General features: G+C 39.7%; 1 protein-coding gene across 1 annotated transcript; it reads left to right on the top strand.

The window, feature by feature from the left end:
- The first annotated feature begins 23 nt into the window (after positions 1-23).
- On the top strand, positions 24-15,851 carry SLC4A1AP (solute carrier family 4 member 1 adaptor protein). The gene is made up of 14 exons (XM_021552555.3): positions 24-560; positions 1,256-1,439; positions 2,115-2,237; positions 2,978-3,038; positions 3,876-4,015; positions 4,141-4,301; positions 4,846-4,915; positions 8,608-8,797; positions 9,601-9,712; positions 10,289-10,535; positions 11,306-11,380; positions 12,397-12,467; positions 14,108-14,180; positions 15,403-15,851. Exons 1-14 carry the CDS (start codon positions 39-41, stop codon positions 15,450-15,452), a joined length of 2,079 nt encoding a protein of 692 aa, XP_021408230.3. The 5' UTR covers positions 24-38; the 3' UTR covers positions 15,453-15,851.
- The last annotated feature ends 2,092 nt before the right edge of the window (positions 15,852-17,943 follow it).

Raw genomic sequence — 17,943 nt, 5'->3', positions numbered from 1 at the left:
GTTCCCGGCGGACTCCGTTTGGCGACGGACCGGGGAAGATGGCGGAGGAGGCAGAGGCGGCAATGGCAGCGGAGGCCGAGCCCGCCGCCTTCAAGCGCCCGAGCCGCCCGCTGCCCGCCGCCCCCGGGCCCGGCGACCCGGGGCCCGGCCCGCCCGGAGCGCCCCGCGCCGCCGCGCCGCCCGCGCCGCGCTACGAGGAGCCGCCGTGGGGCAGCCGGCCGCCCGCCGCCTCCGGGTACGGGCTGGAGGTGCTGAAGGGCGGCGTGGCGCTGGGCTCGGTGCGGCTGGACGACAGCAGCTGGTTCCTGGTGGGGCGGCTGCCCGGCTGCGCCGTGTCCCTGGAGCACCCGTCGGTGTCGCGGCACCACGCCGTGCTGCAGTACCGCGGCGCCGGCTGCTCCCCCGGCGGCGCCGATGCCGCCGGGTTCTACGTGTACGACCTGGGCAGCACCCACGGCACCTTCCTCAACAAGGCGCGGGTGCCGCCCCGCACCTACTGCCGGGTGCGGGTGGGCCACGGGCTGCGCTTCGGCGGCAGCTCCCGCCTCTTCCTCCTGCAGGTGCGTCGGGGCTCGGGCGGCTCCGGAGCGTGTGCGGGGTGGTACAGGCTGGCCCGGGTCAGGCTCGGGAGATTTCCCGGCTCCATGAGGTGTGAGGCCGTTTGGAAGCAGCCCAGCGCTGCCGTGGTTGTTTGACCGGGAGAAAAGCTGTGGCTGTCTGCTGCCGGCCCTGCAGTGAGGTGTGGGGCTGCAGTGATGTGCTGTGTGTGCGAAAGTGTGATCTCCAAAGTGTGATGTATTAGGAATGTCTTTCTGACAGTATGATGCCACAATAAATAAAGAACTAATATCTCTTTGTGAAAAAGGGGAGTGTTTGTTAGTAGGGACTTGGGCAGCACATCGTGTGTTGTACACGCGCTTGAGAACCTGCTTGTTCCTCAGATTCACCCGTGTAGTTCTGACGTGAATTTTTGCCTTTAGCCTTTTAATTACAGTTATATGTGAGATGGATCTGACTGCAAGTACACTACAATGTTTATTTCTCCATGCCTTTCTTTTGAAAATGCCATTAAAGCTAATACATTTTGGAATGCAAACCATTTATAGTCAAATAAGTCCACTGTTTGAAGAGCGGTGTAATGATGTTCCTATTATATGTAATAATGTGTTATTATATGTAACCCTGCATGTGTGCTGGAAATACATGTTGGGGTTTTTTTTAAAAGCACTTTTGCTAATTTTCTGTTTTGACTTAGGGACCCAAAGAGGACCAGGAGTCTGAGTCAGAGCTAACTGTGACTGAACTGAAGGCACTACGCAAGCAGCAACAAGCAAAATTAGAAAAGACAATGTTGGGAGAGGACTCTGATGAGGAAGATGAGAAAGAGGAGAGAAATGAAAGAAGTCAGAATAGTGATATGAGCTGCTCATGGGGCATGGGTATGTGAGGATGTATTGATTGACTGATATGTATTAGAAGGTCTGTAAGTCATTTTCACTGAATATTAAGGTTAATATTCCAACTGGCTACCAAGAGTCACAATCCAGTCAAAGTTTTTGAGTACAAATTAATCTTTCTGCTGCTAAAACAAAGGGTATGTGACAAGCTAACATCTAGTGAGCTCCTTTTAAACAGCAGGAGGTAATTTGCCTTTACCTATTAAAGGCCATGAAACTTAGAGCTTAATTAATGCTCTTTGGGTTGCCTCTGTGATGATGTCCACACTTTTGCCCAAGAGGTGAAATTTTGCTGCTTGAGACTTCTATGCAGTATAGCTGTCTTTGCATTTAAACAGCAAGTCCACATATTAGAGGCTAGATAAATTATAATTAATGAGCTTTTTGCAAGTTAATTGGGCTTTTTTGAGTTAAAACGTATAAGGTTATAAACCTTTGAAAGTAGTGAGACTGACATTGATTTGCAAAACTGAATAGTATATTGGAATAACTAATAGCAAATTTTTTTTTTTATTGGGTGTAGGAATAATACATTTAAGGGAAGTAATTTTATGATGTAGCTGCTACTTCTTTCAAACTAATGAAAGTTGAAATATGGTGGTGTTCTCTTTCTCATGTTTCATGGGGTTTTTTTTTTGGATTTTTGATGTCTTCTAGGTGAGGATGCTGAGGAGGATGAGGTTGAAGAAAACCCTATTGCTGTTGATTTTCAGGATGTTCAAGATGCCTTTTATATGAAAGACCCTAGAAAGGCCTTACAGGGCTTTTTTGATAGAGAAGGTAGTTTTTTTTTCTTTTTTTTTATTAAATGTGATTTTTTTTTTTAACTCAGCCTAGTGTTACTTTGTTGTTTATGTTTCAGGGGGATATAAAGTGTCATGTGGGAGCAAAACTTTTGTTACACTGTGGGTTACATTGTTTTGGTGGGGATTTGTAGTGGTTTGTTTTGGGTTTTTTTCATTAAAACTCAGCTCACCGTTGTACATCTGAGTCTTAGTTACTAATTCCTAAACTGCAGTGAGTAGCTTGTATTCTGGAATATTCTTCAGCTTGTTTCCTCTGGAGTGACACTCAAACTTCACCCATGCTTTGAAGCTACGTGGAAAAATTTAAGAAAGATAAAAGGCAATAATTAAGTGGTCTAAAGTTTCAGTGGTTGCTAGTGAAACTTAAAGAATATTCACTTACTTGTTGAAGTGAAAAAGCAACCTTGAAGACAAACAGTATCTGTGAATTCAGATTGCAATCTGTTGTTGCTTCAGCATCATATACTTTCACGCATACAGAGACAAGATTGGTTTTTCTTTGAATTACATGTTCCTAAACAGGCCACTTAGAGATTTTCTGGTCTGAAAAAGCCTTGATTTTAGGAAAAAACCCAAATCAGCATAAGTAAAGCAAAATCATGGTATGCAGCAAGAGCTTGTTAATCCTTTTGTTTTGAAGAATGTCCCTGCTGTAAAGGTTATTCCCGCTTATTTCAATTTTGGTTACCACATCAATTTTATTTTATTTTCTAGGAGAAGAGTTAGAATATGAGTATGATGATCGTGGGCACAACAGCTGGCTGTGCAGGATCAAGTATGTACATCTCCATTCCTTTGGTACATGGAAGGTGACTGTTGAATTTGCAAACAAAACTGAAGGAATTAATTGTTGTGTCACACTTGGCAAGGAAGCCAGTTAAATTTAGATTTAAGCCCTGATACTGAGACAGAGGTTCAAGGATCAGTGCCTAGTTCAGTGTCTATGCTCCTTTTTTGTTCTTACAATATTTGGTTTTCCTAGGGGATGAAAATTGGGAAAGCAAGGATCTAGGTTCTTTCAGCTCCCCAGTATGTAAAATAGGAATACAAGAGAAGAAACTAGGAAACAATCTCTTTCAATTCCTAATGAGAAAGATCCAAAAAAACCCCAAACTTAATTCTACTGTTTGTCCAATTTCAGTTCCTGTATGGTATAAGACAATTTTTGAGGGGTTCCTGCTAGAGGCCACTAATGTAATTCATTTATAAGACAGGAGAAGGTGAGGTGGAAATTAAGTCAACAAGTCTCAACATAGTAATGATTGTACTGCTTAAAAAATCCTTTGCTTTGTCATGGAAATTATTTGTTACCCACATTGTATGAATACAAGATACCAGTACTTAAAATGATTCAGGGATTGACATTTAACCTTCTAACTTTCTGTATTTCTAATGGAATAAATAGAGGAAAAATTACTGTTTGGACCAGTGAAATACAAATTGACTTACATGACTAGGAAATCATGCTTGGTTCTGTATGAAATAAAAAGTGGAAAAATTTGACGCACAAAAAGATTAAAATGAAATGGCAATGCCATTGTAAAATATCTGAGTAGCATCTCTGAAAAGCTGTTTGTATCTGAGCTGTTCTCTGATCCTTCAAACTGATCAGGTTGCCTGTGGATGATGCATCAGGGAAGCAGCTAGTGGCAGAAGTTCTCCATTCAGGAAAAAAGAAGGAAGCGATGATACAATGTGCACTGGAAGCTTGCAGGCTGCTTGATGCTCGAGGAGTACTGAGGCAAGAAGCAGGTGAATAACTCTGATCATTCTAAATGCCCTAAATTAGGGATTTGAGATTGCGATCTCGAATTTGCTTTATTGCTGAGTGATATGCAAATCATTTTGTTTCTTGCCTTCTCCTGTGCCTTTCTCAGTATCCCGAAAAAGGAAATCAAAGAACTGGGAAGATGAGGACTTTTATGACAGTGATGATGACACCTTCCTCGATCGAACTGGTGCTGTGGAAAAGAAACGACTGAATAGAATGAAGAAAGCTGGTAAAATAGAAGAAAAACCAGAGACATATGACTCCCTGGTAAGAACAATTGTTATGACATGTCAGGGTTACTCTCTCATGTCTGTATTATATTATATTATGACTAAGAAGAAATCTTAGTGGGTTATGGCAGTGGATGAAGGAAATGCCAAAACAGGATAGTTTTAAATAACTGGAAAATAATTCCAGGCTTTTAAGTCCACAGGACACATCCTAAAGAAATATCTCATTCTCCTTCAAAGAATAAGAATCTTGGATTGACAGGCATATGACAACAATAAATCCTGCAAAGACAGTAGGTTGTGAGGGATAACAGGTGCTGGAGGGTTCAGTGGTGGTACAGCACTACTGCAGAAGAATTATGCGTACTGTCGTGTGTCAGAAATTGTTTCAATAATTTTCCATGTCAAAAAATGAATAAGTTATTTAGGAAGAATCTAGACTTCTAATTTTTTTCAGCCCAGGAAGTCCTGGTCAAAGCTCAGAAGTAGAAAAGTGGAAGCAATTTGATAGGCTACTTGAGTAACTGTTAAAATGAGATTTTAACAGGATAAAGTCTTCTCAGCATGTTTTTCTCTCATAGGTCACAAAGCTAAAAGAAGCAGAAAATGAGCTTTCTGAAATCACAGAGAAGCTGAAGGTTTCAGGGAAAGGTAAGACGTGAAGTTTATTTCATCCCAGTGCTTTCCATAAAGAATAATACAGAGCCAAAAATTATCTTAGGGATTTCTCTTTTCAAAGGTTTGGATTTTTTTTTCAGTGTCCGCTTTTCACAAAGGGATAGGAAAGTTTGCAGGTCACTGAGTTAGCTGGAGAGAATTCTTATAGTCTTCATCTAATAGCTTATATACTCTGTTTATGGTCACTTGCTAATGAATGCAGCTTTTTTCAAAGCAAGCAATTTCTAAGTTAAAGTAAGGTGGCAAGTGTACAAGCTCCTGGAGTTCTGAGAGGGTGAGTATTATTACTGTTTATCTGCCCATATTGCTGAAAGTGATCCAGTTTGAGGAATGCTGCTTTTCCCACTCCCTGAAAAAACATGTATAAGGGAGGAGGAAAAATTCATAAAAGAGGTAATATATTTTATTTCTTTTCTTTCATTGTAAACACACTGTATAAAGGAAAGGTGAGAAGCAAGAAATGTGGAGGCAAAGCACTTGACACTTAACCCATATGTTCAGTGAACATGCCAGTACAGGAGAGTGTGCCATTCAGGTTCTAGGATTATGCCTTTGTTTCTAAAGACAGAGCCTTTCCAGACCAGTGATGTCTGTTAGTGGGTTATATTTAAAAGCAAACTGAACCAATGGCTGCACTTTGCTTTCTGTTACTAATGATGTCTCCTGGAGTAAAAGGAAGGTAAGAAGGAAATGTGTTTAGGCTGGTTGTTCACACAAAAACCTTACTAACAGAGTTGGCATTAATAAAGGCTGCAACATTAGTTTAGTCTCCAAGAAGCCTAGCAGCAGTGTGACAGCTGGGCTATCTGCTGTGCATTACATGGCTGTGTTTCTTTCTAGTTACTCAGCTCCTCAACAAAAATCATTTATATCAACATCTTTGTTGATGATTGATTATACCAAATCCCTGTTCAAAAAGCAGTACCATTCCACCAAGCATTCGAACTGATGTTCTGCATGTTTGAAGGAATTGTTTTCAGCTTTATACTTTCGATAAATATTTAGCAATTGACCAGCAAAATAAGCTAATGCTTAGATTGTCTGAGAGGTGTAATTCCAAGCTTTCTATCTTCTGATACCTTTGTTTCTACTGATACTGTTTCTCAACAAGACTGTTGAATTACATTGTAGTAGAGACTGAGTGAAGGGAGAATCAGATCATTTTTATACTTCTGCTAACACTATATAATGCTATAGGTCCCTTCCCAACCAAAACCTGGTCATGCAATCCCAATACACATGTTTTTGTAAGTTGCAGATGGTTACACAGCTAGTTTAGAGCCCTGGAAAAAGGTGCAGTCTTGGCACTTACTGAAGCACAGAATCATTCAGTATTGGGTGGGAATTCCCTAGACCTAGGCCAGGGTAAAACAAACATAGCAAATATTGCATCAATCAGCTGGTTTGTTTGGGTGTTTTCTAGATCCTTTGGTTTTGTCTTATTTGAATGCTTTAGGTTAATCACAGATGTTGAGAAAGCCAGGAGCAGGGTTATTGGCCATGGAACATTTGTACCAATGTCATGATCTGTCCAGCAAAATTGCTGCATTACATCCAGTTCTGAAACCTCAATGCCTATTTGTTTGCTCTAAATGATTATTTGGAGCCTAAAGACAAGAGTGTAGAGACACCAGTGAGTGAAAGACAGGCTAAATTGCTACACCTCTTACCAAGGACTTGGAGAAATTAAGTAGTTGTCTAAAAAAGTCTCAGTAGAAGTTCACAAATTGTTCCCTGGGGTTCTTCAGAACTAATTACTGGTGGACTGATTTGGTATCACTCATTCACTGATGCTACTCAATGCAGATCAAATATGTGGAGCTCTTCAGTCACATCTTCGGTTGCCTGTTCAGGAAAAATATCAATAAGTTGATGGTGCATTAAATAGCCCTGTAGCTTTTTGTCACTGGGATATAAAGGATAATAGATATGATTGATTCACCTCCTAGTAACGTCTGATTTTAATTCAATAGTGTAGAAAACTGCTGCAGCAGATAAGGAATGCTAACTGTAACCCTGCAAACTGAACTGGCTGGTATTAGGCACTGTTGGTGGAATTGAGCAGAGAATCCAATTTGCAAGAAGGGGTGATCAGCTCCCTCAGCATCACTCATTGACTGAAGCACTTACACCACTCTGCAGTGCAACAGCAAGCTCTGGATTTAATTATGAAGCTTTAATTGTTCTGAAGAATATGACTACTCACAAAACCACATCTTTGTAATTTTATGTTTAAATCAAATTATCATTCTGCTCAGCTCCTGCCGGCAAGGAGGTTTAGACATTGTTAACAATACCTTCTCATTGTTGGTTTTTATCTTGGTTCATATAAATAGTCGTGATGAAAAGAAAGAGTATTTCTATCAGAATTTCTTTTATGACATGTTTTGTCATCATTTGTGCTTGCATGGAGGTGGATGTTACAGCTGTTTCTTATCTTTTCAAACCTATTAATTATGTACAGCTTTGAACAGTTACTGTTATGGCTTTCATGTACTTTCGAATGGTAAACTCTGTTTTGTTTTATATCAGAAATATCCTTTTCAATTGAATCCATTTGTAAGCATGAGTCTTATTAGACTTTCCTCTAGGAATTTAAGTCTTGTAAAACTGCTCAAATACATACTCTTTAGAATAACTTAATCTGTTTTATTTTTATGCATTTAAAATTTCAAGTGATAGTTAATTAGCTCAAGCTGAACTGAAAATAACTCAACGATCAAATAATTACACATGTCTATATATACAAAAACACTTATAAAGCAGAAGATACATAGTGGATTTGCCACTTTCCATTGAATATTAAAAGGCAGAAAACTATCTATCAAAAGACTTGTTAAAATTCTGGGAAGAACATTTTTCTTTGTTTGCCTCCAGATTATTTTTGAATACCATATAACAACTTCTGAAACTCTATTCAAGCCAAAGAAAGGCATTTTTCTGGATCTTTTTGTTTGGTTATTTTAAATCCAGGTATTAGAAGAGTATTTCTTTTTCTTAGGCATTAGAGATTTAGTTTTACCTCCTGAGATTTATTTTAATTAGTCAAGTATGCATAATATTGTTAATATTTTGAAATTAGGTGTAGAAAGACTTGTCATTACTCTTCTTCAAGTTCAAAGCAGTTTTCTTTCAGAAAATCTAGTCAAAACAAAGGTACATTCTGTGTGATTGGCCTAATGCATGAAATTTGGTTTGTATGTAGTCTTTCAGGAGTAGAAGGCAGCGTTGATTGATTTTAAACTTTGCAAATGTTATGATATAAACATCCCAGAAATGTCAAAATCTGATTCCCTATGCAGTGGTGTAGGTTTTCTCTGTGGCTGGGATTAGTTTAGTTTGTGACTACAAAAAAGTCCCTAAGCCACTTTTTTAGGGAGAGCAGATCTTGAAGTGAGATGAACAACCAGGAATAGCACTCAAAAAGAAACATTCTGTTTTAAGAGAGGCTTTTTTAGATAAGTGAATTAAATTTACTTTCAGGCTTTTGTTAGGAGAAATGCTTTCATCTTTCCGGGCCTAACAACTTCTATTATTTCACAATTCAATAGAAACTCACAGAGAGGATAGTTGTTCCCGTGTACCTTATTCTCTAAAGGCAGGATCTGATGATTACAATTATGTCCCCACCATAACATTATATATCTTCCCTTTATCTTGCCTAGTCCAGTCCCATCCAGCAGCTCAAGATTCTTTGGATGAGTTCATGACTGAAATAAAATCAGGATGCACGTTAGACAGCGTGGCACGAAAGAAGCTTCACTTACGGTCGTTTGAACTGAGGAAAGAGCAGCAGAGACTGAAAGGGTTAATAAAGCTTGTCAAGCCTACAGAACTGCCTGAGCTGAAGCCCCAGTAAGTCTTGGTGAAAACATAAAACAATTACTTTTCCCTTTATTCTTATCCATGGGCAGTAAATAGGCAGCTTTCCAATCACAAAAGCAGGACAGCCTTCCAGACTACCTGGCACATCTCTTTAAGGAGCTGCTGTGCCCCTGGGCTATTGCAGCATCTATGGCTGAGGGAAATGCACAGCACTGCAGTGAGACCAGCCCAAGCTGGCAGGATGACACAGGTAAGGGACTGGAAGCACTGTTAGCTTCTTAAAATTTTCCCCATGTGCATCCAAAAGGAACTGAAGAATTTTACAGATACTACATACAACATAAAACCCACTTCACTCTGTGCAATAAGTCAAATGTAGTGGCTGTTCAGCTACTGCCTAGCAGCACCACTGCAGTTTGAGAGGGTGTGCTGGGTTCATTTACTAGTGGCAGCTTGATTAGAGGTTAATTAACTAATTCATTTAAATTAAGGTTTGGCCTCCAAGTGTGTTTTTATATATAAATATGTGTGTGTGTATGCAGTTGAATTTAAGGGAGTCTATGTGATACAGAGGTTTTTCCCTTGTTCGTTTATTTTTTGCTTCCTATTATGGCATGTGTCTGAATCCTACAACATATATGTAGGATGGAGGAATCATCTCCTGAAGCATCCTCCCTGGATGCTGCAAGTGGGAGAGAGATAAAAGGTTTTTTATATATCCATTTCTCATAGGCAGACTTTTTGTTTGGTTTTTTTTGTTTTTTTGCATTGGTATATATAAGATTTGTTTGATACTTTGTATACTGTTTCCGTTTGTGTCCAATTTTTATTAGGAGTGGGAGTTACAGTCTGAATGCAGAGAACAAACCTAAAAAGATGAACCTGCCTCTCTTTGGTGCAATGAAAGGGGGGAGCAAATTCAAACTGAAAACTGGAAGCCTAGGGGTAAGTTGGACTTGTAAGTGTTGCAGGTCAGTGTCTGTTTGTGGGACCAGCTTCTCAGGCTGTGAAGGCCAAAGGTGGCAACTGTGTCTTCTAACATGCATGGAAACAGCATGGAGGTGCAGCCTGTGGCAGTGGAAGGTGCATGGCCAACGAGCAGGGGCTGTTGGATGTCGTTTGCTGCCAGCAGTTGCCATTCTGTGTCCTTGTACAGCCAGTTTCCTGGGGCTCAGCTGTGGCCAAAAGGCAGTGGATCAAGAGAGGCAGTCTGGGGACATGAGGCTGAACCAGTGCTCTGCCTCAGCAGCCAGTCCTTTTCTTGTTTTTCTCCATCCTCATAGCCAAGATCATATCCATGATTGATGCAGTTTCCAGTGTGCCTCTTATGAAAAGACTGCAGACATGTTTTTTCATCTTCCATCACTACTAATAACTTTTCCTTAAACCCTAACTATTTGTCAGCCTGAGAGTGTTTCCTTACCAGCTGTCTCAGACAGTAATGTGTGTGCTTCTCCTGTAATGAGTATCTGTGACACCTGCCTCTGTCTTGGCACTGATGCCCAAGTCTTTGTCTTGCAGAAGTTGCCTGTTAAGCGTCCAGACATCCCTGAAAACTTGTTAAAAACAAAAGATGATGGTCCAGAGGAGGAGGAAGAGGAGGAGGAGGAAGAAGAAGAAATGGAAGAGCAGCAAGAAGCACATGCAGTAAATAGCAGAGTGTCAAACCTAGAAATGAAGATGACAGTAGAGAAAGAAACAGGGAAAGAAACTCGTGCTCCTGATGGCTCCCCTTGCAGTAACAAAAATTCAGAACCCCTTCAGGATGGTAAACCATTGTTTCTGATTTTTCTAGTAATGAAGATGAGTCTGTTACTGCTGAACTTTTAAGAGCTATGTGAATCAAATGTTTGAGTCACAGGTTCTCCAGACTACTTCTTTTCCATAGCTTTTTTTGCCATGAGTCTAGAGTCCATGTGGCAGCAGCTGAGTTTCACATAGTTCTAGGTGAAACTGCTTGGCAGTCAGGTTTTCATGCTTTTTGGTGCAATTGTGCAAATCTCCTGGATATAAGGAAAGCCTGTTTTGATATGCCGTGTTTCCATGCAATTGGTTGTCCAACTAAAAACAACTGCAATGTTTTGTTGGCAGTAAAAGTGACATAATAAGAAAACAAATGTCTGTGCAAAGCTTCAGCTCCATTTGTAAGAAGGAAAAACAATTTCAAAAGTGGTAATGGAAAGGTACCTGTGTGGTATCTCCAATCCCTCCTTTCCTGTATCACCTGATGCATTTGAAAAGTCAGTAATGATGTTTCTCAGTGAACAATATGTTCACTGATGATAACAGAAAGCTACTTTTAGCTTTTTGGCTTAATGCTGGACATGTGGGTGCAGAAAAGTGTTTTAACAGATCACAGAATTTTCTTCATTGTATTGCAGTGGACTTAGTGGATGAAATAATTTGGAATGTTTTTGAGAGAAGAGTTCTTCCTAAGACAAATGTAGCAAAGAGTTCCCTTTTGTTCTTGGTCTCAGGGATGCACTCTGCTCATCAGTTACTGTAGTGCCACTGAGCTCTTCCTTTTTTGTGTTACAGGGATTGATTTTCTGCCTGAGCCAAAGGTACTGAGGAGTGAATCTCAAATGGGACCCTCACAAGAGAAATCCCAAGGTGAACAGTACAATACAGATTATTTTGTAATAGCATGTGGGTTTGGAAACTGACTAAAGAACTTATTATCTTATGTGTGTCAAAGGAAAGTGAGCCTAATCAAGAACCTAAAGAATCTAGAATTGAAATGAATATTGTGTTTTGCTTGGGAAGTGGAAAGGGTATGGTAAAGACTGGGCATTTCCATTATATTACAGCTGTCCTTGCTTTTCATAGTCATTAACTGTTTAGAGTTTTTTTGTTCCAAAATATCAGCATGAGAAGAATAATTAATTTAGGACACTATGATAATGCTTTTTCCTCTGTTATTCTTTAGCACTAGCTCTTAACACCACAGAAGGACAAAACTTTCTTTTATAAAGTGACAAATAACATTAGATAATAATCTGCTGGTGACCTAGATGATGCCTCTGCATGTATGCACAAAAAAATCATATCTTGAAAATGAAGAATGTTGGGTGTACATGGAGGAAATTTTTATGACTTTTCTATTTTTTTGTAACTCAGACTCCTTAGAATCTGTCCATAGAGAGCCATGAGAGTATCAGTATTTAAAATACTAAGTGGCAGAAAACCAAGGAATTGTTTTCACCATCAACTCCTAAAGTTTGTTGTTTGTTTGTTTGGCTTTTTAAAAAGCAAATTTGTCCTGCACATTTCCTGCTCCTTCCTTTCTAAGTCAGTCACTACAGTGATTACGGGTAGTGTCTTTTAGAAAATAAATATCTTGACATTAACTCAGCTAAAAAGTTAATAAGAGTTAATATTATAGAATCACTAATACAGGATCTTACTAAACTACATTGTTACATAACAGAGTGTATTTAACATAAGTTAAATCTAGGAAAAACAATTAGATGTTCAGCATTATTATTCTCAAGTAAGAATTGAGGTGCAGGGAGATATCTGGGATTTCCTTATGGATGTTTAAATTTTTATGTGAACTTCCTATAAGTTTATATCTGTAGAATTGGTAATTTGTGCTGTGTGATAAAACAATTCTGCTTTCTTCCCAGCACCCAAGGTAGTAAATAAGGAACCTGAAGAGACATCTGAGAAAGTTAAGAAAATCAATAGTTCAAGCAAGGTCAGTTACAACACCATGACTCCTGAAGCTCAAGAAGTATTTTATATTAAAATATGTAAACTTTGCACATTTTGGGACTCAATCAATTGTTGTTTTCCTGGAGCTGGGAAAGCTCTTCTCTGACAGCCTGATGATTATTATAAGGCATCCCACCCTTCTGCTGACTTGGTGACTGTACTTGGTGGACCATGAGTTCTGACCACTGGGACAGTTTCTTTGTGGGGACCATCTTAATTTTAGTCCTGCAGCACTTGCTGAACCTCAGATCCCTGCATCCTGTGTGTGCTGACTGCTGCTTTGTTAGTTCTGGCTGAAGATCCAGGGATTGGGTAGGCACAGTCCTCAGAGCTTTGTTGTTGGCCTCACTAAAGATGCTGAAGAAATTGAGAGTTTATTTATGCTGGTAAAGCTCAGGTTTTACAACTTTTATGAGTATGGGAGGACAAGGCAGTTTTTCATGCTGAGGCAGTCAAGTCAGCACCTCTCATCAACAGAGAGTTTGCTCTAACACTGAGCATTCTCCAAATGCCAGATGGCTTAGATGTATTCTTTCTCCCATCACAAATCACTTTTTCCACATGCTGTCTCTGCCTTTGGGCTCAAATCTTGCATGGAAAGTATCAGCCAGAAGTCAGTTGGGTTTTTATGGGGGTGGTTTTTTGTTTTTTTTTTTTTTTTTTGGTTTGCATTTTTTTTTTCTTTTTGTAATATTTCAATAACTTGAATCATGTAAAACTGGAAAAACAATTTTCAATTGATTGTTCACAAGCTGTATTTAAAAGCTGCACAACTCTGCAGTCTAATGTTTTGGAAAACATTAGTCTTCTAGAAAAGTTATTGAGGGAAAGAAAATTTGTTTCAACTGCATAACTTTAGACTGTAATGATGCTACAGAGTAATGCAAATCAGTGCTGAGTAACTTGGCATTATTTTGAGCTTCTAAGTCTTATACTCTACAGTTGTACGATTTTTTTTTTTTTTTTTACCTGCAGTTGTTGAAAATAGAAGTTGTTGAGAAAATGATGCTGATGTGGCAAAATCTAAAAATCTAGGGACAAAAAGATACTGCTGTGTCAACAACTTCATTGCAAGTGACCTGTTGTGGCTTGCTTTAACATTTCAAGGTGCCAGTGAGACCTGAAAATAATGAGCATTCTTTTCTTTTTGAAAACTAAATTATCCTTATATAAAACCTGAACTTTTATAAGCTCCAGTTTGAAAGTCACCTTAAACCAAAAGTTTTTAGTGGTATTGTGCATTGAAATCAGTAGAGCACCTATTGAAAATGCTACTCTAAAGCTTTTCCCTGCATAAAGAAATCCTATGTCAAATGACATCACCAAACATTAGGATTAAACTGTCCAGAAATGAACAGGTTCTGTTTTGATGGGGGAAATTGGACTGGATGATCTCCAGAGGTCCCCTATAAACAGCATTTTAATTAGCTGTGACTCTAATGGAAATGAACTGTATCTATTTGAGAATTCGATTTTTTTTTTCTGAATTATTGTTTTCATCCCTGACTTGTAGAAGTAATCCTCACCTCTCATTATTTGTATCTGAATTAGTGAGGGATTTCGTGTCTGTGACACAGTGGTGGAGGGGTACATCACCTTAAAAAAATCTTCCTCTCTTTGCAGGTCCAACAACCATTTTTTTCCTCACAGTACCCAGATGATGACCCAGACTACTGCATATGGATTCCTCCTGCAGGTATCAACTATTTCCCTACTATTTTTAGTCTCATAACTCAGGAATCTTCCTAATAAGTCATCAGCATGTCCTTGCAAGTCCTTGAAAAAAAGCTAATTCAGGAATACTTTACCCAGAACCTGATGTTCTGTGGCATGCTGTGCCCCATGTTGGTTGTATGGCCATGCAAGTCTTGCAGTGAAATACAGACCATATCTGTAGTAGCTTCATGGCAATGGAGAGATGCACCTGAAATTTGTTTTTCAGTTTTGTAACACCTGGGGAGCTAACTGCATTCACACATGGCAGTATGGTAACCTAGTCAAAGATGAGCTCAAACTCATAAGTGCTTAAGCAATGTTAGTATAAATAGTATAGTTAGGATAAATGCTTCAGCAATGTTAGTATTCTCAGTTTTCACAGAAGTCTGTGAAATTTAAAAATGCTTCTTTGCAGTTTTTTTGCAAAAACCATTGGAATACACTGGGTCAACTGTTTTAGAGAAAGTCTCAATAATGCTTTGGTGAAGGCACTGAATAATTAATGCACTCGTCCAACATAGGTTAAACTTGAATATTTTTTTGTCTTTAGCTCCAGGGTGTTTTTAGCTAGGTGAAGTTATTTTTAAACAGGGTAATGAATGTTCAGTTCCTCTAAAATAGAAAACTTATTTTCGTGCATTGAGGTTTTCAGAGCAAGTTCAAAGCTAAGCCTTCACTTGATAGATTCATTACTATAATTTTTGTAAGGCTGTTGCAAGGTTATAGAAATAAGAATAAATTTCACTGAAGAAAACTGTTATCTGGTGAATCATCCTTCAATGAAAAGACTGCACATCTGTGACATACGAATCTACAGGAACAGAATACTGGATTCAGGAACTCCAAAGTATAATCTGGGATAGTTAGGCAAGTGGTAAGAGGGAGCTCTGCTTTTTGGCTCTGCCTGACAATAAATAGTCAAACGTTCCTTCTAAGCAGGCATTATGAGGACTCCAGAAAAACAAACAAACAAACAAAACAGCCACAAAAACAGGAGTACCTGACGTAATCCTAACACTGTCAGTAAAATTGAAATTAATTCTAAGAGTAAATCAAAAGACACATTGCAATATGCAGTCTGGCTTTTTATCCTCTGTGCTTGTATGGCTGGTGCTACCTAGAGACTTTTTCATACAGGAATACACATTTCTCTTAGGTGATGTGTAAAAGGAATAATTCAACTCTTCCTTTTTGTCCATTAGGTCAAAGTGGTGATGGCAAGACTCATCTCAATGAAAAATATGGCTATTAAGCTTCCAGTGCCCCAGAGTACATCTGAGGCTTGAAGGACTGCTCTGTTTTGGACTCTCTCACTACATGTTAAGTGACAGATAAGAGACTTGGATTTTCAGATGCTGTTTAAATTCAAGGGCATCAGCAGCTGCTCTGACTCTTAGCTCTCCCTGTGTGTCCTGTTTGTCTTCCAGATACTTTTTTAAAGTAAAAGCCCACACATTCTTCTGCCTCTTCTTTCACTTTTAGCCTTGTTTGTTTGGTTTGGTTTTTTTTAATTTGGCTTGAAACTGTAAGCTCATTTTTCCTTTTGTAAATAAAAGTAGACAAAAATATGAAAGGAATACACCTCTGTATACTTACAGGCTTGATAAGATTTGTTCATATTGGGTTTATGCAATTAAAATAAGAAACACTACTGGTTTATTTCGTGGCTGCTGTTTGAAAATACTGGTGAACACAACCTAAAACTTGAGGGTTCATTTTCTTTTTTTCATTTTCTGTGGGAAAAAATGAACAACTTATGTTTTGGAAAGAAAGTTGTTTTCATTTTTCCCTCATGCAGTTGTTGGAATACCTGGTATGGAGTGGACAGGAAGCAGTGAGTGTACAATGTTATAAAGGTCTTGAAATGCCAAAGAACTGAAGAGGCTGGCACTATTTGGCACAGGGCTCACAGAAGAAACAGATGGAAGGATATCCTGGGAAAGCCTATAATGGAGCCTGTTTCTGTGTCACAACATGAGCAAAGTGCCATCTTAGTGCAGCTCAAGGCATGCCTGGTAAACAGGCTTTGTCTGGAGGAATCCCCTGGGTGACTCAGGATTGTCCCAGAGCCTGTGCTGTGGTAAAGGCAAGGTCATGCAGGAAGTGTGAGGGTCTAAATAGCTGTAGGCACAACCATACAGGGACAAAGAAATTACAGTCTTGAAAGTCAGAGACACACATCCTTTGGGGTGCTTCCCCCAGCCAGTGGCTGCATCCTCGTGGACAAATCACAGGAGGGTTCAGCAGAAGCTGGGGTGAAGGGATAACCATACAACTCCTTACTTAACAGGCTCAAGCTACAAAACAGCATCTTTCTGCCTGTAATCTTCAGCATATGGAGCAGGGTTTTGTCTGCATCTGCACACCAGGCTGGGCAGTCTAAAGCTTCCTGCTTCTGGCAGAGGCATATCTTTATGTAATCCAAGGAAAGGCTGTTGCCTCTCTATTCAAAATGCCAAACCTCGTAGGTTTCACAGCTGTAGCACTTCCCCAGAGTGTTGTTCAGTTCCAGGGTGTACCAGGCAACTGCAATGCAGTTCCATTCATCACCAGCAGGCCTGGCAGGTTTCAGACAGGGAAAATAATAATTTGCCATTTATGCTCATGAAAAGCACTAGGGCAAAGAGCCCATGTGAGTGCACCTTTAGTGTTACCAGCCTGAAGTAGGTGGCTGGTGTATCTTTTCATCAGGGGCTGCTTTGTAGTATAGACAAAGGGCATTGACCTGCTGCCAGAAAACATCTCTGGGGATAAGGGCCTGGACAGTTTGGTCCTGGCTAAGACCATGAGCTCCCCATCTGTTTCTTTTCATAGCAGCTCGCTTGTGCTCCCATCTGAATCTGATGGTAAACCTCCTTTCCTTAGGCCATCCATCTTTTCTTCATTGTGTAACATGAACACCCAAAGGTCACCCCCCACTGGATGGTTCCAGTCATTTTTATGGTGGCATTTGATAAAACCATGGAAAAAGCACCCATTATATTTGAAAGTTGTCCTCCCATCCATGATCACTTTGCCATCCCCAAAGCAGTTTCTCTCCTGATACTCAACAGCTGTGTAATGCACGACAGGTTTGAATGTTCTATTTTGGGCCAGGTATGTATGTCATTCATCAAATACCTTTTTCTTCCAATAAGAGCTATAAACCAGTACATGGACATGGGAGTAGGTCACCATATTACACAGAAAGGGATCTACACAGCAATAAAGCTTCACCTTTTCATCAACTCCTTTCTCATCCACTGTGTGATAGGCCATCACCATTATTTTATCTCTATGATCTGCAGCCTCCCTCCAAATTTTTACATCTTACTGGCAATAGTAACTCAGGTCTTCCTGCCAGCCAAAGATCTCCTGATAGTCTGTGTACATGTCAATAATTGCTTTTTTGTCCTTAAGCACCACACTGTGCAGCCTATAATAATCCTCTTGTGGAAGTGAGCCTATGTAACTCTGATTTTTTGGTGAAGAAATGGAGGAAATAACTTTTGCAATAACTTGATACCCACAATTTAGGGAAGACTGCTTAGTTCCATTACTAAAAAATGTATAAGAAAATGAAAACTCTGCTTGCACATCAGTTTAGCACCCTGGGTAATTAATTGCAGACATTTTTTCTTTCAGAAGCTGCCTGACAATGGAGCAGCCATCATAGCCTCTGGCATTAGAGAAGTGTAGCCCTGAAACTCGTGTCATTAAGCATCTGACTGAAGTCCACGTGTCTCCTAAAGCTCCCATTCTCT

The sequence above is a fragment of the Lonchura striata genome, chromosome 3, assembly GCF_050655825.1.
Source record: "Lonchura striata isolate lonStrDom1 chromosome 3, ASM5065582v1, whole genome shotgun sequence".
NCBI classification, from domain to species: Eukaryota; Metazoa; Chordata; class Aves; order Passeriformes; family Estrildidae; genus Lonchura; species Lonchura striata.
The sequence above is the reverse complement of the archived record's forward strand: the minus strand, read 5'-3'. Positions and strand labels throughout refer to the sequence as shown.

What these genes read in the sequence shown, in the direction of transcription:
- SLC4A1AP (XM_021552555.3), top strand. Translation starts at nt 39, where the DNA reads ATGGCGGAGGAGGCAGAGGCGGCAATGGCAGCGGAGGCCGAGCCCGCC. An exon ending in CCCGCCTCTTCCTCCTGCAG is followed by an intron (nt 561 to 1,255) that starts GTGCGTCGGGGC and finishes GTTTTGACTTAG; the next exon opens with GGACCCAAAGAGGACCAGGA. An exon ending in CAGAGACATATGACTCCCTG is followed by an intron (nt 4,302 to 4,845) that starts GTAAGAACAATT and finishes TTTCTCTCATAG; the next exon opens with GTCACAAAGCTAAAAGAAGC.